General features: G+C 60.5%; 1 protein-coding gene across 1 annotated transcript; it reads left to right on the forward strand.

The window, feature by feature from the left end:
- Positions 1 to 2,462: 2,462 nt before the first annotated feature.
- Positions 2,463 to 22,251, forward strand: PDLIM2 (PDZ and LIM domain 2). Its single transcript, XM_084615359.1, has 10 exons — positions 2,463 to 2,595; positions 6,074 to 6,218; positions 9,584 to 9,735; positions 13,355 to 13,424; positions 13,745 to 13,938; positions 14,108 to 14,192; positions 18,047 to 18,186; positions 19,839 to 19,984; positions 20,236 to 20,353; positions 21,358 to 22,251. The coding sequence occupies exons 2-10, from the start codon at positions 6,126 to 6,128 to the stop codon at positions 21,554 to 21,556; spliced, it is 1,197 nt and encodes a 398-aa protein (XP_084471485.1). The 5' UTR covers positions 2,463 to 2,595; positions 6,074 to 6,125; the 3' UTR covers positions 21,557 to 22,251.
- The last annotated feature ends 2,365 nt before the right edge of the window (positions 22,252 to 24,616 follow it).

Below are 24,616 nucleotides of genomic sequence, written 5' to 3' on the forward strand. Positions count from 1 at the left end.
ATCAGCCCTTCTGCACTGCGTGGCTGCAGAATAGAGTCACGGGGCAGTGCTATTTACCTGCTGAGGGCCCGCGCTGGAGGGGACAGCGTTGGGATACAAGCAGCAGGTGGGTGACTGAGATTCCCCAGAGCCAGAGGGTCAAATCCTGGGAGCGCTTTGTTCCCCATCAGAAGGAGCTAACCCATGGGCCAGGCCGTTTATTAGGTGTGGAACTTTAAGCCCAGGTTCTGTCTGCCCTGTCTTCCCATTAAAGCGTCCAAGGCATTTCCCTGACAGGCTGGAGTTTGCCTTTGGCTGAGATTTCCCCTCACACAGCGGCTGTGCTGTGTTGCAAGGCCACCACCTTAGAGGTGGCTGCATTTCCATGGAGCTGTGCCGGGAGGGTGTCAGGATTTGCGGACTCGAGGTTGTCTTGGGGCTGCCAGCAGGAGGGAATCGCTGAGCTATTGTAACAAGCCTCCAAACAAACTGTCCCTCTGCAGTGTGCTACAGAGCTTCGCAGCAGCAGCATGCGCAGAACTCAGCTCTCCCTGCTCGAAATCACAGGCCCCTGCCACTTGAGCTAAAGGAGAGTCTCCATCAGCTGCCAGCAGTGTAGTACCTATGCCACACAGATGAGCACTTCTGATTCCATCCAGTAGATGGCACGCACGCACAGTCAATTAATGGTATCAGATCCTACAGAGCATCCCTCAGCCTGCCACCACCCCAATGCGGGGCGAGGAGCTACAGTGGGGAGGAAGGGGGAGAGAAATAACACAATCAGTTATCAATGAGACGAGGCACAGTTTCTTAGCACAGACAACATTGCCTGTGACCCTGGTGTTGCAAGCTGGCTCTTCCAAGGTAATGAATGCCAGTCTGTGAGGCTTGTGTGGGGACAGTGTCTACAGAGGAGAAACAGGAAGGGGGGAAAGGATTGTGTGAGCCTCTGAGGCCCCTATACAATCTCCTTTCTGTTGTCCTGCCCCCACTTGCACCCCCTCGTAGATCGTAAAGACAGCAGGAGCCATTCTCATGACCAGCCAGTCTGAGCTGCCTCCTGCCGGCTGGCCGGAGAATACCATCCAGTGATTCCTGCCTGCAGCCGGCCACCTGAGCTAGAGCAGAGCTCTTAAAGAGAAAAGGAGTACTTGTGGCACCTTAGAGACTAACCAATTTATTTGAGCATGAGCTTTCGTGAGCTACAGCTCACTTCACGAACGCTCATGCTCAAATAAATTGGTTAGTCTCTAAGGTGCCACAAGTCCTCCTTTTCTTTTTGCGAATACAGACTAACACGGCTGCTACTCTGAAACCTCTTAGAGAGAGACGTCCATCCTCTTGTTGGGGACGGGGAATCCCTGGGCAGCCCATGCCAGCTGCTAACCACCCACCCCATCAGACAGGTGCCTTGGTGCCACTGTGACTGTCTCTCTTCCAGAGGCAGCCTGATAGGCCCCATGACTTCCCCTTGTTCTCACTGCTCGCCTCAGCTGAGTTTGGTTCCTCTCCGGCGCTGAGGCCGGAGTGTGTGTGTGACGGTCATTCTCTGCTCTGGCCACTCTTGCCATTGGGTCACGTTTCCAAGAGCCGCTAGGACACAGGGGCGCCTGCGGGCTGTCCCCAGGAGCCAGGGTTCTCTGCTCGGTGTCCCCCTCTGGATCCCTAGTTTTGCACCTTTGACCTTCACTCCTGACCCTGTTCTTTCTTAGTTGTCCCCCGCGCTGATTTGGATCCCGGGTGCAGTGGTCCCTCCTGCACGGCTGGGGGAGGGGCCTTTAGAAGCAGAGGGGCTTGCACCGCCTGCCTCCCAGAACTTTCCAATAAGGCCCGTAGGAGTGATTTAGGCCCAGCTTGGCAAGGGTAGTTAGGGGCTTAACTTCAGGCAGGCATTGTGGCCAAGTGGCTAGAGCCCTGCACTGGGACTTGGGAGACCTCGCTTCTATTCCTAACCTGGCTACTGGGTAATCCCAGGCAAGTCACTTTCCTGCTCTCTGCCTCAGTTTCCCCATCTGTAAAATGGGGATGACATAGCACTTCTTGGGAATGAGGGACAGGGGATGGATCACTTGATGGTGACCTGTTCTGTTCATTCCCTCTGGTGCACCTGGCACTGCCCGCTGTCAGGAGACAGGATCCTGGCCGAGATGGACCTTTGGTCTGACCCAGTAGGGCTGTTCTTATGGATGTTAGTGGGAGTTGGGTCCCCGCAAACCTCTGGGCTTCAGGCCCTGTGGGGACATGGGGGGCCCTCGTTGCCTGAGTCACTGTTGCCAATGGGATGCGAGCTGCTGGGGCGTGTGCAAGCGGCCCGCTGCCCGGCTCCGGAGAGCCTCTGTGCCTGGGATCCACCCAAGGGACCGCGGGCGTCCCAGCCGGGCGGCAGGGGCGGGGCTGCGCCGCCAGGTGGCGCCGCTGGGCCGGCTCCAATTGTCTCATTAGCCGAGCGGGCGGCCCCTGGCCACGGGGCGGGAGGAGGCTGCTAGCGCCGGGCCGCCCCCGCGAAGGACACCGCGGGCCGGGCAGTCTGCTCGCCGGGCCGAGAGCGGCTGGGCTGGGAGCCCGCGGGCGGGGGCTGCTCGCTCCGCACCCGCTGCGCCCGGGCGCCCCGAGGTAAGTGCCCCGGGCTGCTGTCGGGGTGCAGGGAGAGCCCGCCTGGGGCACGGCTGTGCCCAGGGCAGCTGGGATTCCTGGGCTGCTCTCTGGCTCCTGCCCTCGGGTGACCGGATGTCTGGATATTAGGGACTTTGTCCTTATATATGCAACTCTACCCCCGAGTTCCCCGAAAAAGTCCCCACCTGCTTTCTGGTCACCCTGCCCCCCCCCCAGCCCCCCTGCGCTGGGATTCTGGAGGTGGGGGCGCCCGGGGCGCGCAAGGGGCTGCAGGCAGACGCTGGGGGGCTCTCGTCCAGCTCTTGGGTCAGAGGAGCTCCCAGGAGGGAGCCCTTGGCCCAGCTCGTGGGGGGCAGGGGCTGCGGATGCTCTGGCCTCTCCGTGCAAGAGTTCTGGCCCCTGGGAGCGTCCCTGCCCAGCCGGCAGCTTCCAGCCTTGCCCGGTCTCCGGACTCTGATCCCTGCCTGCCGCGCGGCAGACTTGGAAAGCGTCGCTCCGGCTTTAGGGCTGCGGGGTAATGACAGGCTGCGCTGCTGTGGGGAGCCAGGGCAGGGGCTGGGGCTATTTTGGGACTGTCTAGTAAATAGCCAGTCTCCTCACGTGGGGGGAGGAGGGGACTGAGAGCACCTCGGCTGCAGGAGGCCTGGCTCCTCCTCACCCCATTGCCCCTGCTTGCTAACAGGGTACTCGCGTGCCCCCTTGGCTGATCAAGCTTTGCCCCGGCTCTTTATTCAAAGACAGCCCCGTTCCCTGCTGCCCCGGCCTCCTGTTGCCACCCCTCCAATTGCCCTGCAGGGAGCTAATCCAGCCTGAGTACTGATGCCAAGGTGTCGTGCACCCGGGAGCAATCTCTCCCTCTGGGGTGCTGCCCACGTAACGCACGAGCCACAGGGCTCCCCCACGTGAATCGTTCCCCTCCGAAGGCAGCTCTCTGCCCGTCACCCAACACCGTGCCTCTCTACTGGCCTCTGGGTACGCGCCAGTCACTGGTGAGCTCACAGGTGTGAGGCAAGTCAGAGATGTTGGATGCCAAGAGGGGACCCTTTCTAGTGCTTTGTCCCATCTGGTTCTGAGTGTCACAAGCAAAGGGGCTCCCTGTGCCCCCCATCTAGCCTCTGGGATGGCTGCGTGGGCACTCAAAGGCACACAGGTCTACCCTGCTGCTGGGTGGGGTATGGTTTCAGCCCTTCTCCCACCCCCACTCATGGGGGCCCTGCTGGAGTCCAGAGAGGATTGCCAGGCACAGGGCATGTCTGTATCTAGTGTGTGTGTGTTTGCGGGGAGGCGCTTCCTCCTGGCGCGGCAGAGCCAAGCACAGGAAATTCTTCCCAGCGGTTTCTCAAGCCCCTCTTTGTGTGCCTGGGATTTTTAAGATGTTTCCCTGACGGTTATGGAAGAGGTGTCGGGGCCAGCCGGCCGCTAGCCCTGCTTCCTCCCCCTCCGCCAAGCTGCATGTGAATCTAACCTCCCCGGGGAGGGGGCCTGCGTGTGGTGCAGGGATCAGGAGTGCTCGGGGCTGTGTCTGACCTATTGACTCCAGCCGCTCAGATGTGGGGGAGCGGAGCATCGGGTCATCCACGAGGCTGTGCAGTGGGGCTGTCCTCGTGGGTTAGGAACAACGCCGGGCAGATTGGTCCTTCGGGTGCTGGAGGGGACAGGGGCCTTTCTTCCTTCCTCAGTCAGAAGGGGACGTGCAAAGTGGGCTGGGATGCGAACAGCACCAAATGGGCTGAACTGGGCCTCCCCTTCCCCCCCCCCCGCCATGATGCTGCCCAGATCCGACTCTTCATGTGTTCCTTGGGGTGGCCCCCCTGAGCTGCCTCACTGAGAGCCCTGGGCTGTTGTGCCGTCCCACCAAGACGGTCTTTTCCCACCCCAAACCACCACAGCCCGCCTTGGTGGGGGGCGGTGTCGGCACATGAAGGTGTCAGCTCAGCATCCTCTCCGGGGCGGGCTCGGGGAGCAGAAAAGCTTCTTCTGAGCCACAGGAACAAATGACTCAAACCTGTGGCTGCAAACTTCCTGCATTGTCTTGTCTCCGCTTCCTGCCAGAGCAGGGCACTGGGGGGGCCTGCTTGGCTCAGGCCTGCAGCAGTAACCTGCCAAGACCTCTTCTGCCCCTCAATACTGACAGCTGCTCTGTCTCTGCTCCCACCATCTCCCTTCTGCTCAAGTTTAAGCGATCTTCTGCCATTGCACGGTAGCCATCTGCCTCTTGCCAGTCCCATGGTCCTCTCCTCTCCAACACGCACTCTTGACCAGCTCTTCTCCCGCCCCGCAATCCTCACTGCCTTGCCCGCAGCACCATCCTTGCTATCCATTCTGCCACCTCTCCGAGCCAGCTCCCCCAGGCCTGGCACTGCTCTCCCTTGGCTCCCCTGCCCTAGGTTCACTGCTCTCTGGACCCTGGCTATGTCTGGGTCCCAGCAGGTTTCTTAGCTGAACCTGGCTTGGTCCCCTTGTCCGCCCCGTCTGCCCCAAGCCCTGCTGCGTGTGATTGCTCGCCCCCCATCCCCATAGCATGCTGGTTCACCCCACTGGTGTCATGTTTACCTGCCGACGGCTCTGCCAGTGCACCCATTTTCTGGATCGCAAAAGGGCCTCAAGGTGTGTAGGGGGCAGCCTCAGAACGAGACTGATTGACCACCTGCAATGCTGGGTTAATGCTGGCACCATCCAGAGTCAGTGCCTTCCCAGCGTGCCTGATCCCTCTGCAGGGTGAAGCTAGAGCGTCCCTGTCCCTGTTCTCTGTGCCTTTTCCGGTTGGGCTGGGCAGTGCTGGAGCAGGCCCTGGGAGCCAGCAGCCTGTGCCCACAGTGTATTTCTTTGCCTGGAGCCCCCTCCATCCGCCCCAGCTGCTTGTGGTTAGGAAAGGAAACCGTTGGCCTTATTGGCTGCTGTCAGGCCTGCAACGGGAAGGCAGAGGCTGTTTGCGCCAACCTGTGACAGTGCAAGACACTTCTCTGTGTCTCGCAGCTGCCCTCTCCGGAAGGAAAGAGCCGCCAGGCGAATGAACGTAGCGCGCCGATTGCCCTGCGAGAGAGGGCAGCGCTGGGACGACCCAGGGTGAGGGCCCCGGTTACTGCTGGGAAGCCCTTCTAGCTTTGATTTCAGGATTGGAGGAACGGGACTAGGAGTCAGGACTCCTGGGTTTTGTTCCTGGCTCTGGGAGGGGAGGGGGCTATAATGCTTAGTGCTGTGAGGGGGTGGGAGTCAGGACTCCTGGTTCCATTTCTACCTCTGGAAGGGGAGTGGGATCTAGTGGCTTAGAGCAGTGGGACTGGAACCAGGACTCCTGGGTTCTGTTGCCAGTTCTGCCACTACCTGCTTTGGCCGAGGCGAGAAAGGATCTTTCTCTCTCAACCCTGGACTCCACAACAGCCTAAAGTGCTCATGCTGCTGGGTTCAGCTTGTGCCTTGCTCCTCCCTGAATTTCCTTGCCCCCAGCCCTGATACGCTGGTTTTATTCCATTTTCAGATCCTCCTCCAGGTGCTGCCACGCTGCCCATCCTGCTGCCGCTGGACTCGCCATGTCAATGACGGTGAATCTGACCGGCCCGGCACCCTGGGGCTTCCGTATCACGGGAGGAAGGGACTTCAGGAAGCCTATCATTGTGTCCAAGGTAGGAGCATCCACATGCTGGGATTTGCCTGCTTGTGCTGGAGTGTGCTCTGGGCACTGGGAGCCAGGACTCCTGGGTTCTGATCTTGGCCCTGCCACTGAATCCCTGTATGGCCTTGCACAAGTGCCTTGGATGAGAAGAAAAGGAGTACTTGTGGCACCTTAGAGACTAACCCATTTATTAGAGCATAAGCTTTCGTGAGCTACAGCTCACTTCATCAGATGCATATCGTGGAAACTGCAGCAGACTTTATATATACACAGAGAATATGAAACAATACCTCCTCCCACCCCACTGTCCTGCTGGTAATAGCTTATCTAAAGTGATCATCAGGTGGGCCATTTCCAGCACAAATCCAGGTTTGTTGGTTAGTCTCTAAGGTGCCACAAGTCCTCCTTTTCTTTTTGCGAATACAGACTAACACGGCTGCTACTCTGAAACTTGGATGAGAAGGTGAGCGTTGCCCATGCTCTGGAGGTGAATAGGTTTTGATGGGCTGGCAAGAGGAGTGGCTTGCTCGGCTGCGGCTTTGAGGATTTAGCGAACACTTCCAAATCCCAGGCGAGACAACCCGGGTTAACAGCCTTGTGCAGGCGTGTTAAACTGGCCGAGTTCAAGCTAGGCTCCCCTGAGGATGTGCCATGCCCAGTTAAACCCATGTCAAGGCACACTGCCTTGTCCAGGCTAGGCTAACGAGTGGTAGCGAACACCTTCCAAAGCCTAGTCTGGGAGCTGCCTGAGGGCGCGTCTGGGATCTCAGCGAAGGGATCTTGGCTGGTGGTGTGCAGAGAGAGTGGCAGCCAGGCCCCCAGCTGCCCAGGGCTTTGTGTTCTGGAAGTAGCTGCCGAAACGGGAGCCGGGAAGCCAGTGGAATGCCCGGAGTTATGGCTCTCCCTGCTAAGTGGCATGTGCTGGGCAAGCTGCAGTGGCTCATGGAGCCCCAGGTGAAGAGCAGCCAGTCCAGGAGGTGAGGTAAAGAACCCACAGAGAGTGGGAGGCTGTTCCCCAGCAGGATGCTGCAGGTGCGTTCCTGTGGGGATCTGAAAGGGGAGAGCCCAGGCAGTGGTTCCAGCTCCCTGTCGGTGTGGGGTCTGGCGGGCTTGATCCTGGGGTGAGCTCCCTGTGGGTTTCCCCATGGCTCCCTTGTATAATCTGGCTGGCTGTCGCGCGTCTTTCCGCTGGCTTGCTGTCTTCTCTGTCCCCCTGTGCCAGAGCCACTTGCTCTCCCGTCGGCAAAGGGCAGGGGCTGCAGAGGAAGCTAGCTCCCTGCTGAGTGGGCGCGGTGCCAAGGGACCTGGGAGCAGATCCTGTTTACCGTCCTTGAGGAATCCTGCTCTGTGGGAACAGGCTAGAAGCCCCCGCGGTGCACGTGTGCGGAGAAAAACAACGAGCTCTAACTTCACCCATGGCCAAGAGGAGTTTCTCTCTGTTGTTGTTCTGGCCTTGGCCTTGGTGTCCACTGTAAACCTGGCCTCAGTCAGGGGAGATCAGGACAGGGAGGTGGGGCCTTCTGCCTCCAAGTCACCAGCTGGGACCTGTGAGCAAGCTGGCCGTGACCGAGAGCCCTTCCGCCTCAGCAGAGAGGCCAAGGACTAAGTAGACCACAGAGATTCAACGCCCTCCCCCAGCCTTCGGGGTAGTCCCTCTGAATCAGGGTTTGGGGCACATTGGCAAGACAGGACTCCTGCTGTGCTGAACTGTGGATTTTCAGAAGCTTTTGTGCCCTGCGGCTTTTGCTCTGGCATCTTTCCCCAGCACTAGATTCATGTCACTTTATTGTCGATGGCGCAGGTGGCAAGGCCTACAGTTAAGATTGCTGGATGTTTCTCATTCTAAGCCCTATTTTTCCAAAGCCAAACTTTAAGCCTTCGGGCTGATATCGTCCAGGCTGACTGGCTGTCTCGGGCTGAACTTTTCTGGAAAGTTTCAGCTAAAACGGTTCAGCCGTTTCTGAGAATGGAATTTGCCTCACTTGTTGCAGAGGTTGGCAGGTGTGTCATGAATGAGGCAAGGGGCTTCAGGAAGAGAAAGGATGGTCTCCTAGGTAAGGTAAGCGAACGCTGTCCTGGAGAACTGGATTCTATCCCTGCCTCTTGCCACAGAGTTCCTGCGTGATGCTGGGAAAGTCACTTAAACCGGACATTTGTTTGACAGATGGTCAATAATTACGTGTTCCTCATTTTCTGGGTGCCTGACTTGAGACCAGATAAGCAGAAGTGCTGAGCACTCCCAGCGTTGCCTGAAGTCAACTGGGAGCTGGGCCGTGAGCAGAAACATGCTACGTGTTGCTAAGTATGCTGAAATATCAGATGCCAGGCGTCTCAAATTGGACACGCAAAATTAGTTGGCAATTTTGGCTTTAAACTTTGTGCCTAGTTTTTGCACCTATAAGCTGGGGAGGGGGGTAATACCACCCCCTCGCCTCTTGGGCTCTGTGAATTTGTTAATTCATGTTTGCAGAGAATGAAGACTGCAATGAGAGCACTGTAGAAGAAGCCCACGAGGAAATGAATAATTCTGGACTCAGAGCAGGATTGGGATAGTGAGCAATACATCATGCATGGGACTGCACAGTGTTGGAGGGGGATAAGAGGAAATATTGCCCAGCTTTGCTGAACACTGTGCAGAGAGTAAGGCATGTAGTGTGGGGGATGGGAGAGGGGTGTCTGGGGAGTCTCACCACTTGGAAACTCAGCTGAGTAGCAGTGTCCTCTGCCCCAGGTCTACTCCCTACACTGTGGCCCCATTTTGACAGCCGCTTCCCAAGGGCTGTAGGGTATTTGGATGCTGTCTGATTTCCAGGTCAGGGATGGTTTTCTTCCCCACCCCCACCCCTCCAAGTCGAGGTAGGATGTCTGGGAGAAAAAGCTCTAGGCCCCTGAGTAGGGCTCCTCTGGGCCAGGGGCGGGTGGCGAAATCGCAGGGTTTGGCCATCCCTTTGGGCTCATCCTCACTGCAGAGTTACCCTGTGTTACAGCTAGTGTGTTCTGGCCAGCTATGGGCAGGGCTGGAGGCTGGGCTGGAAGAGGTCCCACAGAGAAGCCTAGCTTGGGAAAAAGCTGAAGCTGGTGACATGGTGGTAGGTGGCCGTAAAGGCAAGCCCCAGGCAGGGCTAAGATTGGGCTAGTGTCTCTTCTGTTCAGAGCAGCTTGGGAAGGGCCCCCTGCTTATCTCCGCCTCCCCTCTCGCCGCTCCTTGGGCCAAGGTGCTGGCGATCCACCTGGGCGAGGGTGGCCATGTCTCCTGTGCCATGGTATGCTGGAGGTGGCTGGCAGGTCTCTGCCGCCGGCACTGTGCCTCCCCCAGGGCGGTTTGTTTCTCTGCAGTAATGCCTGGGTGTTCTCCCCTGCCCCCTGGCCGTGCAGGTGATTGAGCGCGGTAAGGCCGCTGCAGGGGACCTCCGACCTGGTGACGTCATCGTCTCCATCAATGGCGACAGCACGGCCAACATGCTCAATGTGGAGGCGCAGAACAAGATCAAGCAGAGCTCCGGCCGGCTCCAGCTTCAAGTGGACAGGTGAGATCCGCCTGCCCGCGTCCACACTGTACTGTTCACTCTTCCTCATCAGGGCAGGGATCTGCTCGGGGGGCCTGGCTTCACTATTCCCCCCCAGTCCCCCTGTGCTGTGGGAGCGCTGCAGCGTCTGGGTGGGGCGTCAGGGGTCTGTGTCAGAAATCTGGAGTCCTGCAAGTTCAAACTCGCAATCACTCCATCAGGATCCATCCCGGGCCCTTTTCATCACAGCAGCAAGGCCTACAGGGTAGAGCTGGGATTCATAACTCCTGGGTTCTCTTCCCAGCTCTGCCACTGACTCATTGGCTAGCCTTGGGCAAGTTATTGCCCTGCTCTGTGCCTCAGTTTCCCCTGCTGTGCAGTGGGGGATAATGATTCCTACCTCTCTCCCGGAGGGCTGGGGGTTAGTTAACCAATCGGTACAGCACTATTTACATCCTAATACAATATGCCGTTACCAGGGCTCAGCCCTGTACTGCTCCTTGGTAAATGTCTACACCTCCTGCATGGACAGGATGTGGAGCAAGAGATGAGGGTTATTCCCCTCTGCTCCTCCGCGGTGGAAGCATGGGCAAAGGCTGAGCTCCAACCCCCTTGGTTTACATGGAGCAGAGACGTACAAGAGAGATCCGAGGCCTGTATGGGGGATACAAGGCTGGACTACAGAGGGGTCTTGCCTTAGTCTCTTTGCTACGCCCTGGGGACCACTGCTCTGAGGTGCCGTGCCAGGCTTGATGCTGCAGCTCTGGCAGCTGGGAGGCATGCTGGGCATGGGGCTGTGGCTCCTGGGTGGGGGCGGGGGGCTGTGGCATGCTATGGGGGGTGGGCATGCTCTGCTGTGGGTGGCTCTGGGGCAGGGAGAGGGGATCAGCTGTGCTGTGTTTCTGAGGCAGGGGCATGCTGGGTATGGAGCTGTGGCTCAGACGGCAGGCGGGGCAGGGCTGGAGTTCGGCTGTACCAGGCACAGCGTGTCTGTTCCTCCCTGCTTCGGGAGGCGCCATCTCTGCTGTTGGCCTCGGGGGCCTTTAGGCTGCTTCTGGAAACTAGCCCGCTGTGCACACGGTGGACCAGGCAGCTTTGGCAGCTACCGCCCTGCAGCCCAGGTCTGACGGGTTCCAGTGAGCCTCTGCCCTCTGGGAGGGGCAGGTCAGGGGTGTCCTGTGACAGCCCCTTGCAGCATGGGGCAGGCCCCAGTCAGCGGAAGCTGCCTTGGGGGCTGTTATCCTCTGGGCTGTGGAGCTGGACACGACCCCCTCCCCTCCCCTCCCCTCCCCCCCAGATGGCCAGGCTGCAGGAGAGGGACCCTGCGTGGCAGGTCTGTCAATCCAGTCAGCCCTGGGGCTGGCTCTCCACTACCCGCCCTGATTCACCTGCTTGGCCCAGATGAGCTGGCTGCATGTGCGACGCTTACAGTCTGAGCCAGACCCCAGAGGAAGGGGAGGCCGGGCGCTGTCTTTCCCCTGATAGGTGCACTGGAGCCAGCGAGTGGCCCCTGGGAGCTAGCTGTGCTGGTACGTGGCTTGGCAAGCTGGGTGGCTCAGGCTAAGCCTGTGTAGCTGGGTCCTGCCCCACTGGGGAGGTGGAAACTTTCTTTGCACTGTCTCCTGATGACTCTGACTGTCCAGAATGTGCAACCGTCTTTGCGGGGGGGAGGTGATGGGTACATCCTATAAATACCTCACTGCTGACCCGGGTGCGGCCACTTGCCAGCCTGACTCACGGCTTCCTCTTGCCCTCCCCTGCCATCTGCAGCATTCGCAAGGGATTGTTTGGCAAAGGTATCTGCCTGGCCTGCTGCCCCAGGCGTTGCACTGTAGGGTGAGGACATGCCTGGGAGCGCCAGGCAAAATCCTGGGCTGAGCCCCCGCCCTGCCCTGATCAGCTGCTCTTGCAGCAGGTCGCGTAGCCTGGATGCTCACTCGCATCCCCCCCAGCAGTTGCACGCTCAAATGCATGTGCGCACAAGCTTCCATGCAGTCACGCTTGCACAGGTGTGTGCAGCCTAGTTTCACCATTGCTGGTGCACGAGCTCCTGGGGAGCTGCCTGCCCAAGAGACCCCTCCCACACGTGAGAAGCCCCTTTCTCTCGCCAGCTCCCTTAGTAGTCTATCTCTCCTGGCTGCCTCTCTGCTCAGTGCTGCGTCCTCTCCCCCTCTCCAGCTGACTGGGACGTGCAGCGTGTCCTGATGAAGGGTGGGAAACCCTCATGGTATCTTGGAAGTGGCCCAAAACCCACAAACCCAGCCGGAGCGGCTCAGGAGACAGCATTCCGCTCATTCCGGGCCCTTCGGCTCATCTCCTTCCCTTCCCCGCCTGCCCCGAGAGCCAGCCTGCTGTCCCTGTGCTCCCGCTGGGTCCCCAGGGTGGGGAGCCACGCCTCTCCGTCCCCTGGCTGCTGGCCCATTCCCCTCTGGCCCTTCATCTCCTGGCCTCTGCTGTACTACAGGGGAGAACAGTGCCCCACCTGCGTACCTTCCCCCAACTTACACACACTCACCCCGGGAACTGGCTCGGTCTCTCTGTGAAAGCAATGTCCCTTTTTGCTGCCACTGGGCATGTCTGCCTGTGTCTGGCAGTGGGAGCTGCCCCCAAAGCCACGGTCTTGTCACAGGGATGTCTGGCTAGGAGCCTGGGAGGCAAGCATACAGCTGCAGTCTGCTCTGTGTCCCGCTGGCTGGGGCTAACCCCACGTGGACCGTGGAGTGCTGGTCCCTATATTCTGTCCCCTTTGGGGCTGGGCCTGGGCTTCAGAACTCGAGAAACCCTTCCAGCCTCCTGCCCCTCTGCTCTCAGGAATATGGGATGTGGGGGGCAGGACTCCTCTCGTCTCCCACCATCACGTTGCATTCCTATGGTCCAACTTGTACCCCTCCATTTAACTGCCCTTCATGAATTCCAGCTCCTGGCTACATCAAAGCCCCCAGCGGGTTCCTGTTGAGAGGGGGAGAGAATATAAAGTAGCCCTGTATTCCCCTCCTCCCGCCGCCTGGCCTCCGGGGCTGGTGCCGCATCCAGCACATCCGGGCTGGGACCAGGAGTAGGGTGGAAGAAGTCCTCTTAACCCTTTGTCCTTCCAACTATGCCTGGATAGGGAGGGTGCTGAGTGGAGCGAAGCCTCTGGGGTGAACTGAGTTCTTCCTCACTGACGGGGAGGCGTTACGGTAGCACCTCGAGGCCCCCGCTGAAATCAGGGCCCCGTTACTCCAGGTGCTGTTCGTAGATAGCTCACTGCAGAATGGGCTGTTTCTTACCAGCCAAAGAAACAAGATGGTGGGTTATTAATGTTACCCCATTGGACAGATGGGGACTGAGGGGCTAGGGGTCTTGCCCAAGGGTGCAGAGTCTGTGGCGGAGCAGGGAGTAAACCTTGGGTCTCCTGTGTCCCAGGCCTGCGCCCCCAGCTTATCCTTCCTCTGCTTTCCCAAGGGGAGGGTAGTTACTGCAGGCTATCAGACACAGTATGCCGAGGAACATGGCCTCAGGGCAGGGCACAAGAGGAGTAACTAGCCAGCTGCCTCCTCTGGTCCCGGTTGTCATCCCAAGGCCCCAAAGGTGGAATGGGGGCCAGTCAGGCCAGTCTCTCTCTCTCCCTCCATCTCCTCTCTTTTTCCATTGCACTCAGGTCCCCGTTGTTCTTTCCCGGCCAGACTAATGGTGAGAGCTCCCCAGAGATGTTGGCCATGAGGTTCCAGGTGAGACCCTCCCCACCAGGTCCTTCCCCAAACCCTGGGGAGAGTGGAAACATCCAGCACCACCTGGCAGCGGGAGTCCCATGTCTTGGCTCCAAGCCCTGCCCTTGGGGTGGGGGGAAGGGGATGCTGTGCCTGTTAATGGTCCTGGGCCCTGATTTCAGGGCATGGCTGCCTTTGCCCACCCCAAGGCCTCTCCCCACGCAAGGGTCCTTCCCGCTCAACCCCAAAGAAGGGGGAGCGATGGGGAGCCGGGCCATCCTGACTGGTGTGTGGGGTGGTTCCATCCCCCTGCCCGCTTGGCTGACAGTATCTTTCCCCAGGATGTTGTGCGAACCAGGGATGACAGCCAGGGCTCGGTGAGGTCCTCCTACTCCAGCCCAGCATCCCTCAGCCCCCGGCCCGGCAGCCCCTTCTCATCCTCGTCACCCGGGTACCGGCCTGGCAGCCCTTACAGCCCCCAGAGGCCCAGCCTGCCCTCCGAGGGCAGAGTGGAGATGGTGGTGAGCAGCCGCAGGTAAGGCCCAGAGCCAGGGAGAGGTTGGGGGTGGGGTGGGTGTGCCACGCATCTGGGTTTGAATGGCCCAGGTGTGGGGGGCTGGCAGGGTGGAGACGGTGGGATACAGCTGACCTTTTTTTGATCCCCCGGTGAATGGGTTTCCCATAGACTTTTCTCCCCCTTTCAGCTTCCAGTCTCTGGCCAGTTCTCCCAGTATCTTTGAGGATCGCTCCCCCTCACCCTATGGGCACCAGCGTTCAGGCAGCAGACAGGTGAGCAGGAGGGCGCTGGGGTAACAGCATCCCAGCTGCACAGCGTTCTGTGTTGGGGGGGATCCCCCCCACATCAAGCTGGGGTGTGATGCTGCAGGGGGCAGGTGTTGGCCTCGTACCCTGGGGACCTGGCATTGTGCTGGGGCGGAGGTACGTCTGTGGGGGAGAGTCTGAGTTACGTTGTCTCTTTCCCCTACCTGAGCCGCTGCAGGAAGCCTTGTGATGCCCTGTGTGGGGCCAATGACACAAGCTCCTCCAATTCCCGCCCCCCAGGGTTTGGGATGCTTCGTCTCTGAACGCAGGGCTTACGCTGTCAAGGGGGAGCGGGGCGCCAGAGGCCCAGCTGGCAATTCCTGTCGCTGGCTGTCCCTTCTTTGTCAGGTGGGGTAACTGGACAGTCTCACCCTAGCAAAGTCCAGTCTGTCTTCGCAGTCCTGCTGAGCTCTCGGCCCCAGCGATATCTTGTGGCAGCGAGTCCCACAGGCTAACCACCCATTGTGCAGCAATCTGAAACATGCTTCCCTTCGGTGTCACTGACTGGGGGGCTCCAGGGGAGGGCCACTGCCTCCCCTGTCCTACTCGCGGCCTGTCCATCTGCACCAGCTCTTTGCCACCTCTCCCTAGGCCCCATTCAGTCTCCCAGAGCCTGTCTCTGAACCCCCCTCTCCTGGGATATTTTTCCTTGGGGCATTTGCCCCTTCCCCTCCCAGTGCTGGGTCTGGGTGCAGGTGTATTTGTAGGATTGGGGAAGAGCTCCATTGTGGCAACAGGAGGGGATTTTACTGCTGGAGGGGGTCGGGGTGTTCACATCATCCCTTGGTGCTGTGACTGTTCTCTTTTGGTCCATCCAGCTTTGCCCACCTCCTCCATCCAGCCTCCATGTTCCTGCCCTGCCCCGGAGTGACCCTCCTGGCAGAGTGAGGGCTTTGGCCTCCGTGTTGCCCCCGGGAGGCCGTGCGCTGGGCCCCGTTACTAAAGCAGCCGGCTGCCCGACTGTAGCCTCCCACTCTGTCCCCGCAGGCAGCAGAGCACCTGGCGGAGGATGTTTGCCTGTTTCTACCTGGCGTCTCCGAGGCAACGGCTCAGGGCTGGGGAGGGAAAACCAGTTTGGGGAGATGCTGCTGCTCTCCCGTGGGCATGCAAGGCAGGGACGCTGGCAGGGGAGGCTGCCTCCACAAAGACACGTGGTGGGTCCTGGGAGCTTCTGCTCTTCCCTGGAGGAGCCGCTTGCTCCATTGCCTCTCAGGGTGGGGGGGAGAGGGGGCGCTGTTCAGTCTCTGTTCAAAGCTGGATACTGCCTGCCCCAGGGCCCCAACCCCAGCCCTGGGTGCGTGTTCTCTGCCTGCTGATAGCCAGGCCCCACTGGTGCCACAGGTCCAGGGAGTTCAGGGCCGGTGAGCTGCAGCCCAGCGCCTGAGCCACGAGCCCCAGGTACCCGTCCTGCCGGCGCTCAGCAGAGCCCGGCTCCAAGGGGCTGCATCCCCCGGGGGCGGTGGGCTCCGTTCCCTGCTGCTCGCTCCTGGCTCTGGGTACGTCCTTCCCTATCCCGGAGGTGCATGGGCAGTGTGCCCAGGCTGGTTGCAGTGCAAGCCCCCAGTCGACTTTCTAGCCAGACCTACACCCAGGGGTGAGGTGCTGGGAAGCCAGTGGTCCACCAGGGGGTCTGGCTCCTGGACTCTCCCGTTTCCCTTTCCCGTGGGGACCTGTTCTGTGCGCTCCGGTGGCGTAGGGCCCGGAGCCACATCCTAGCGCACCCCACTTGGCACCGACCGGCATTTTCTTGGCTCCTGTCCTCTCCAGCGTGTTTCTACTGGGCGCTGCTGCTGCTTCCTCCTGGCTCCGGCTCCGTGGCAGCCACTGGCCCCGAGGGCCCGCTCCCTCCCCACCCTAGTTCCCTTTATTTTCTTGGGGCTGGGGATATTTTTCAAGCCCAAATTGGGAAGCGCGGTGGCCCTGGAGCGTGGCCTGTTCCAGCTGGCAGTGGGCTCAGCCCCGGCAGGCCCTTGGCTTCCCCTGCTTGTTTGTTCTCTCATTCCTTCCCAGCATTTATTTGCTTTGGTCTCTGGGCCCTGGTGAGCTCCTCCCTGCCTGCAGGCCACACCAGAGCTGGGGCCCTGCGGGTGGGATTGGAGATGGGGAGATGTGACCCCACTGGGCGGGAGATGGGCTGGGATGCTTTCCCTGAGCCACGTGGCTCAGAGGCAGCTAATCAGCCCTTCCTAGCAGCAAACAGTGCATCCAGGGCCCCAGAGGCGAGACCATCCCCCCAACCTGCCTGTCTCTTGATTCCCTCCCTCACCTGATGACACCCCCCCCAAGGGTCTGTCTTTGGGACGTTTGCTCGAGTTAACTGCAGGGCCTGGCACGTTGATATGGCCGAACCTTGCTGCGTTGTGGGAGCTGGAGTGTCGCTGATGGGAGGAGGGATGCTTAAAGTTCAGGCGGAACTGCAGGGAGAGTCTCTAAGGGATTGATCAGGGCTGCTGCTCTGGAGCCAGGGAAGTTGCTATGCACATGGCACAGGTACACGCTCGTGGGCTCTGTGCTTGGCTCCTTGCCGAGATCTGAGCCAGCCAGATCCCCTGCTCCTGGGGAAGGGGAACAGACCCCTCTACTTTCCTCCTTGCAGGGAAGGCTGAGCAGCTGGGCTCTGCTGGCTTGTGGGGTGTGCTCTGTCGAGTCTTTCTCCCAGAAACATTTGCTTCCACTTATCTGGGGTTTTGCCTTTCTTGTGGCTCCAGGGCCGCTAAACAGGAGCAGATGCCGCTGGAGGAGCGTTTCTGTGCTAGCAGCAGACAGGCTAAAAATAACAGGCTTTTCGGGGGGCGGAAGCGCGTGTCTCCTGGATTTGGCCAGAGCTGACCCAGAAATAGGCATGCTGAGCAGGGGCACAGCCCTGGCAGATAGGGTGCTGGGCAGCACCGTGACAGGGAGGAGAGGGGCATGTCTGCCTGGTGCTGCGTACCTGGCTGGTCCTTGCAGAAAGGAGCCAGGGCTCTGGCGGGAGTGGGGAGCAAGCTGGGAGGGGCGCTGTGCTGGCCACGTTCCCCTCCGCTCCCCATGGAGGGAGCAGGGTCTGGCTGGCCTTGGCACTGGCTTGGTGGGGGCGGCCAGGGACCCCTTTCAGGGCCTGCTCCAAGAGGGTGTCACTACCCAGAGCATCTTTTGCTTGCCCTGGGGTGGAATGAGCACGTGCAGCTCACCGCATGGTGCCAGGATGCTGGAGCCCTAGCCCCTAGAGCAGAGCCTCCATCTCCCCTGCAAGCTGACGGGGCATCTGCCTCTCCCAGATCCACCCATTGCCCACTTCCCCCAGCAAGCAGAGCCCTCTCTGCACTGCTCATGCCCCCGCCGGGGGCACCCAGGAAACCAGCCCTGCATCTTGGGCCAGGGCCATGCGGGACAAGGAGAGCATTGCTGTGTGTCTCCCCAGCCAGGAGCCGCCTGTCTGAGGGGTCCCCTTTGTTCCGCTGGGAAACGCTCCGGCAGCTGGGAGGAGATGTCTGGACTGTGGGTCAGGGGCGTCCTCTAGTGGCCGGAGCATGCAGTGCAGCCCTGGGTGAACGTGAAAGAGCCGCGCTCTTGTATCCCGCGGGGTGAAAATGGGGTGGACCTGTTGAGTGTCTGCACAAAGCATCCCTGCCCTGCGGCATCCAGCTTGCTAGTATCCACAGCTCCACTTGTCCCTTGCTAAGGCATCGGGATGGGTGCCGTGGCCCAGCGAGCAGAGCTCTGGCTTGGGAGGGCTGAGCCCCCCGAGTTCTGCAACCCCCGGCTGGCGTGGCTGTCTGGCTCTACAGCCTCAGTCAGGGTCTGGCTCCTCACGCTCCCTCCTCCTCTCTCTCCTGTCTCAGGAGCGGGGCAGCTTCTGCCACCCAAGCAGTTCTCCGGTTGCAGCTCTGCCTCTGATCAACCGCACACCATCCCCTCTCGGCCCTTGGGAGATGGTGGGGGTCCCGGGCAGGGCCTCACCCTCGTACAGCCCCCGCAACAGGTAAGCCTTGCTCGCCAGCTGGGTCCTGGGCAGGGAGGGGGGTGTGATCCAGCCCAGAGCGAAGGATGTTGCGGGGAAACAGTCTGTGACCCACAAGGCTCCAGGGGAAGTGAGACATAAGCCAGGCTATCAAGAGGGCCTGCAGGATGCTGCCATTTGGGGCGAAGGGGCATTGGCAGAGCCGTGCCAGCCCTGAACTGATTTGGAGAGTGAAGTGTGTGTGTGTGTGTGGGGGGGGCCTCAGGTTGAGGTGAATCGCCTCAGCGGGGCAGGGAGGGGGCTGTAGCTCGAGACTGAGGCACATTGCGGGATCTGGCTCCAGAGAGGGGTCTCTTTGGGTCTCACCTGAGCTGGGAGATTGAGGGTGAGGCTGTGGGGGTCAGTTTGGGGGTGCATAGCCTGGGGAGACTGGGTCTGGTTTGGGTTGTGGGAGGCAGGCTGGGACTGAGGCTCTTCACCAGAGCGTCCTGTTCCTACTGCCCCGCACCCCTTGCTATTCTAGTCCCACAGCCCTGCCAAAGCACCTCTGTCCTGACCCACGGCACCCCCTGCTGCTCCGCTGAGCTCTGCCAAGGCCCTGCGCAGGCTGGGGGCGGGAGGTGGTGAAAGGAGCCGAGCACTGGAGTAGCTGAGAGTGGGGCGGGGCACCTTTGGAGAGAACGGGCCCCTGGCCGAGAGGGGAGTTGTGGGGTCAGGGGAGCCCTCTGGTCTGCTGGGAAATCCCTGCCCAGTGATCCCAGGCCCCAGCCCAGGGCGCCATGCAAGGGTTAACTTGGCTGACGCAGGTGTGCGTGGGAAGGAGCAGGGCAGGCCTGGGCGTCACCCTGGCCAGGGAGTGTCAGTACCTTGTCAGCACAGAGAGCTGGAGACTGGGCCTGCAGAGAGACCGAAGGGGCAGCAGGCTCGCCCTCTTGGCTGGGCCCGGGGGTAGGTATTTGAGGAGGGGGGTGAATTACCAGTTCCCAGCCCCGGGGGAGCTGGCCATGTGTATGGGATGCAGGGTGCCAGCTGGGGTGTGGCCCCGGGCTCCCTCATGGAGGAAGTGCAGAGGCGTGGGCTAGAAAGGCACCCCCCCGAAGGCCTCGGGTGGGACGGGGTGATGGGCACAGAGTTGTCTGCACCTGGGTTGAGGAGTTGGCTCGGTCAGTGCAGCTCAGCTGCCGGGGTCCCTCCTCCCTTGGGATGGGAGTTGCAGGTGTCTCATCCTGGCTGAGGTCAAGGGGGGAGAGGGATCCTGCCAGTTCCTCCCTAGGGATGGGAGGCCGTGGCCCCAGGGGCCTCTCGGGATTAGGGGGTTAGCAGTCACCTCTGGGACCCCAAGCTGGTACGCTGAGGGGGTTGGATTGTCTGAACACCCTGCCCGCCGCCAGGCTGCTGCTGCCTTGGCACAAAGGGGATTCGCTTGCAGCTTTGGCAGGTGAGGGGACCTTAAATTCCCCGTGTGTTGGGATGGGATGAGCCCCCTGCTCCTTTCTGGAGCACCGAGGCTTCCAGGTGGGTAGCTGCGCACAGTGGGTGGTTAGCAGGGCTGGTTGGCCGGGATCTTGCTCCCCACCCCACAGCTTGGGGCTGGATGCCTGGGGCTGGACATGGCTAGGAGCTCTGTGTTCTTCAGCGGGGCTGCTATACACCAGGGCCTGCTCTCTCTGCAGCCTGGACTTGGAGCCGGCCATGCGGCGCTTGGAGGAGGACTCTGAGGTTTACAAAATGATGCAGGAGAACCGCGAGATCCGGGCCGCTCCGCGGCAGTCCAACACCTTCCGCCTGCTCCAGGTGGCTCTGGAGACTGACGGGGGAGGTGAGCAGAGGCCAGAGGGAACTGGGACGGAGAAGGGAGTGGGCAGGAATCCAGAAGAGGAGAGCAGAGGGGCCAGGACAAGGGCAGGGGTGTAATAGTCTCCAGGGTCTGGGGTTGTGCATGGATGGAAGGGTCAGGGTGAAGGGGATTAGTCTCTGGGGTCCAGGGCAGTGGGCGGGGGGGGGGGGGAAGGGTCTGTGGACATGGGAGTGCATCCTGGATCCTAATGTCTCCCTTGCTCTCCTTTTCAGTGGGCACCGCGACCCCCTTTCCCAGCCAGCTGTCCCCCAGCTCCCACAAGCCAGTCACCAGCTCCGTGGCCGGGGTCCAGAAGCTGCACACGTGTGAGAAGTGTGGCACCGGCATCACGTGAGTGTGGCTTATGCAGGGGAGGGAGACTCTGGAGACCCTCAACCTCCTTTTGGGCTGACAGCTCCATTTATCCCAGGATTTCTGCGGGGGAGGGCCCAGTCGGAAACTCGCAGCAAGCCTGGGCTGTCTTGTCCTTGCAGCCCCCAGTGCCAGTTCCCGCAAGCAAGGTCTCATCTCCATGTGGCAGGAGAGGGTGTCAGCCTGGTGCTCACAGTCCAGACTCCTGGGTTCAATTCCTGGCCAAGGGGGAGCAGTCCAGGTGGGGAGCAGTCTGCCCCTCCCATATTGCTAGGTGGGGGCGCGGAATGGCTTTGGCAGAATACAGAAGGCTGATGCGCTGGTATAGCGATGAGAGTGCAGGGGCTGGGAGTCAATCTCCTGGATTCTATCCCCGCCTTTGCCACCGACACCCTTTGCAAGTCCTGGTCACGCTCCGTGCCTCACTTTCCCCCATCTGGGAAGGCTTCACGAATGTCTGCAGCATTGGAGCTGGGGATCCATCCTTCTCCGGGCTCTGGGGCAGTTCAGACCCACAGACCTGGCAGCTGGAGTCCGTGTGCCTTTACTGCCCCTTTGCTCCGTGAAGCGTGGCTAGGCATGGGGCTTGGCTGCCTTAACCCCTCGGGACGAGACGCAGGTGGACACGTGGTCGCCCTCCTCTGTGCATCTCACTCTGTGTGCACAAAAAGGCTTCCGGGGCTACTCTTGCTCTCGGCTGGTTGCTGAAGCAATGAGAGCTGCTCCGGGTGCCTGGAGCGATGCCATGGTGAGCAGCCTTAGGCTGGAGTTCAGAGGAAGGTGCCTGGGTCTTAGGGATGTCCCCACTGAGCAGGCAGGAACCCGTTGCTTGAAGGGCTTGGCCGTAGCTTGGGAGAATGGAAGGCGGAGCTGACCCTGTTGGGATATGAAGGGGGAGCCTGGGGGCAGTGGCGTCTGGAGAGTTGGGACGCTGTTGGCCAGCTCTCCCTCCCAGCTGACCGTGTCTATGCTGTCTCCCGCAGGACCCAGGCAGTGAGGATCCAGGAGAGCCGCTACCGTCACCCTGCCTGCTACGTCTGTGCCGACTGTGGCCTCAACCTCAAGATGCGGGGCCACTTCTGGGTGGGCGAGGAGCTGTACTGCGAGAAGCATGCCCGCCAGCGCTACCAGGGCCCCGGGGAGGGCGCTACTGCTGCCATGGGCATCTCCTCCAAGTCCTGAGTTGCCCCCGAGAGCATGGGGCCTGGGGCTCCCTGGATCTGCCCCCCACACACACTTCCTGGGGCTTCCGCCAAGCACAAACGCCACCTCCCACGCTGGGAATCTTACTGATGTGTCCTGCTTTCAGCCTCCCTCGATTGGCTGCCAGGCCCTTGCTCCCACTGCTCCCCAGCCCATCGGCTTCGCTGCTCTTGTTGCCTGTGGCCAATTGAGAGAGACCAATGAGGGAGCCTGCTAGGTATAGGGTAGGGGGTGGGAATGGGACAAAGAGTGGTCTTTTGCCTCTAGGTCACCAGTTTGAATCCAGCTCCCTCTGCTCAGACAGTCCCAGCTGGTGGTTGTCCAGCTGCAGAAATGAGCTTGTTTGGTTCTCAGCCCGTTTCTTAAAAGGAGTCTGGCCTAAGGGGTGCCCAGCTGTGGGAGATGCTTGCCCTGTCTTCGTCCTGCTCAGTGAGCAGAGGGTTCAGACTCCAGGGCTGCCGGCCCCGTACCTCTCACCAGGGCACCTCCAGGACACAGAGACGCGCTGTAGGACGGCTGTATCCCCTCTTTCTCACGATCACTGCCAGGAGCTGTGTGCGCGTCTGGGTGCAGTGGGGAGGGAGGGGTGGCGCTCACACACTTAGGTACTGGGGGCCTTGCAGGGGGGAATGGGTTTGGCACAGCTTTGTACACTGACTTTGTAAAGCTTCTCTAAGGTATTAAACCAGATCTCTATATAAAATATAATATGTATGTGTATATATATATATACATATACCTGCCCCGCACCCACCCGCTCCTGTGTCTGGTCTGTGAATGCAGCCAAGAGGGAGGGGGAGCATGCTTTTTCCCAAGGACCAATGGGGCTTAAAGGAAGAGGGTGCGTCCCACCCACCTGAGTCAGGATAGAGATAGACAGGGTTGATGGGGAAAATCTCCATTCCTATCAGAGGGGCACACTCTGGAGGTGGAGGAAATGCACCTTCCCATTAGGGATGTAGGGGGATGCTCTGGGGTCTCTCCTTCCCATGATAGAGGTTGTGCAGGGCTTTGAGTCCCTTTCTGTATTCTGCCAAGCTGAGGGGGGTATGGAAGGGGGCACCTCTAGTCCCAGGGGGTGATGCAGAGTTGGGAGGCTCTGTGGCCAACCAACCAGTTAATTGAGCAGTCCGGGGAGATTTCCAGCCGCAGTGGGTCCTCTCGCTGCCACCAGCTCCGAGTGGGAGGTGAGGTGAGGGCGGGCGCCCCAGGCCCACGGGAGCCAGGTCTGCACTGTCGTCACAGGCTAGGCAGGGTGTTGGCAGAGGTGTCTGGGGGGCCTGGTTGGGCGTGTTGCTCGGAGGTCAGGGGAAGGCCGCAGCACCTGGGCTGATGGATCCCACTGCACAGTGCAGTGCCTGCTGTCACCTGCCCCCTTTCAGAGTGCAGTGTGGGCAGCTGGACGCTGGAGGGCAGCAGCTTCCCTTCAGCACCTTGCACTGACTTGGGACAGTGCAGCCAGCTCAAAGCCTCCTGGGCAGGTGTGCGTGTGGTTGTGTGTGTGTGTATGATTGTTTGCAGGAGAGAATGCCCAGGCTGCTTGGGCAGCAGTGCATTGTGGGTGAGCTTGGACCAGGGTCTGAGGCAGCTGTGCCCTGGCCTGGCAGGTCCCCTCGCAGCAGGCAGTTGGGTGCATGTGCAGAGGAGGGAGCTGGTTAGAGCAGGGTTGACCCATGGAGCTTTGCTCTTGCAAAATCTGTGGGCTCCTCTGGCAAAGGGCATGGCTGGGGAAGGGGCAGGCAAGCTTCCCTCCCTGCCCAGGTGGTGGTTACCTGACGGGGGCCCTGCGCTGAGATGCAGAACAGCGCTAGCAAGCGGGGCTCAAAGGCTGTCCAGTCCCATGGGGCTGGGTGTGTTCTGACCCTGGGGCGAGCCCCAGGCCAGTGGCTGCCAGATGCACAGGAGGAGGAGGCAGGCAGGCCAGTGCAGGACCTGTGCTCCAGCCCAGCTGCTGGAGGAGAGGCCACAGGTACCAGTGTGCCCATGTCTGGTGTTCCCTGGGGCATTATTATCCTGCTATACCAGGGCACCCTCAGGACAGGGTGCAGAAAGGGTCATGGGGTGGTCATGGGCAACCACCCTACAGATACGTGCAGACCCTCGTGGAGCACGTAGCCTTGAATGCTGGCCCCCTGCCTGGTTTGGTACCTGTGGGGGCACCTGCAGAACCAGCCCTCCCCTTCTCAGTCCACAGAGATGAGACCCTTGCCCAGGTGATCTGAAGGAGCATTGCCCTGTAGGGGGGCTGGGGTGCCCAGCCCCGCTCTGCCAGGGGGACGGAAGCAATTGGGCAATACCCACTGGCCCTGGGGGAGCAGCCCAGCTGTCGCTTCCACCTGCGCGTTTCAAACAGCGTCTGCAAACTGCTCTAGGGACGAGTGACTTGGAAGCAGCTGAGGAGCCTATAACTCGGCCTGAAATCAGCCGGGGGGACGGTTGAGCTTGCTCAGCCAGCAGAGACCTTCCTACCCAGAGCCCAGGCCTGGCATCACCTCGCCCTGCTTCCCAGTGAGGGGTAAGTAGCACTCTGGAAATGCTAATGTGAGTGGGGAGGGGGGTGCAGGGAGAGGAAGTGGCCTCATGGGACTCTCCTCTGTCCCAGCCTCTCCACCCTCTGCGCAGTAGGTGCGTAGCATCACTGGGGAGGGGAGGTGACGTGCCTGAGGATGCAGAGGGAATGGCTGGCAGAGCTGGGTTTAAAGCTCTGGAGCTCCTGCCGCCCCTCTGTTAGGCCTCTTGTCCATCTCCGTGGACGGGAGCTGGGAACAAGAGCCCAGGAGTCCTGGGCCCCTGTCCTGCGTCTGGGCCACATGGGATGGGATGATTGTGGCTTGAGTCTGTTGGACGTGTGCAGCGTCCTGCAGTCGCTGCTCTGCCCAGGCTCCTAGCTGCGTCCCGTTTCTCGGGTGCAGGGTGTCGCGGTGGCTGGAATGCCTGTGGGGTGGGGACTGAATTGGAAAGGAGGTGGGGGCGGGTCACTGATCCCCAAGAGGTCAAGTTGTGGGGGGGGAAGGGGGAGAATCCAGCCATTTAAGAAGC

This window comes from Lepidochelys olivacea (genome assembly GCF_965140295.1).
Source record: "Lepidochelys olivacea isolate rLepOli2 genome assembly, chromosome: 26".
Lineage (NCBI taxonomy): Eukaryota > Metazoa > Chordata > Testudines > Cheloniidae > Lepidochelys > Lepidochelys olivacea.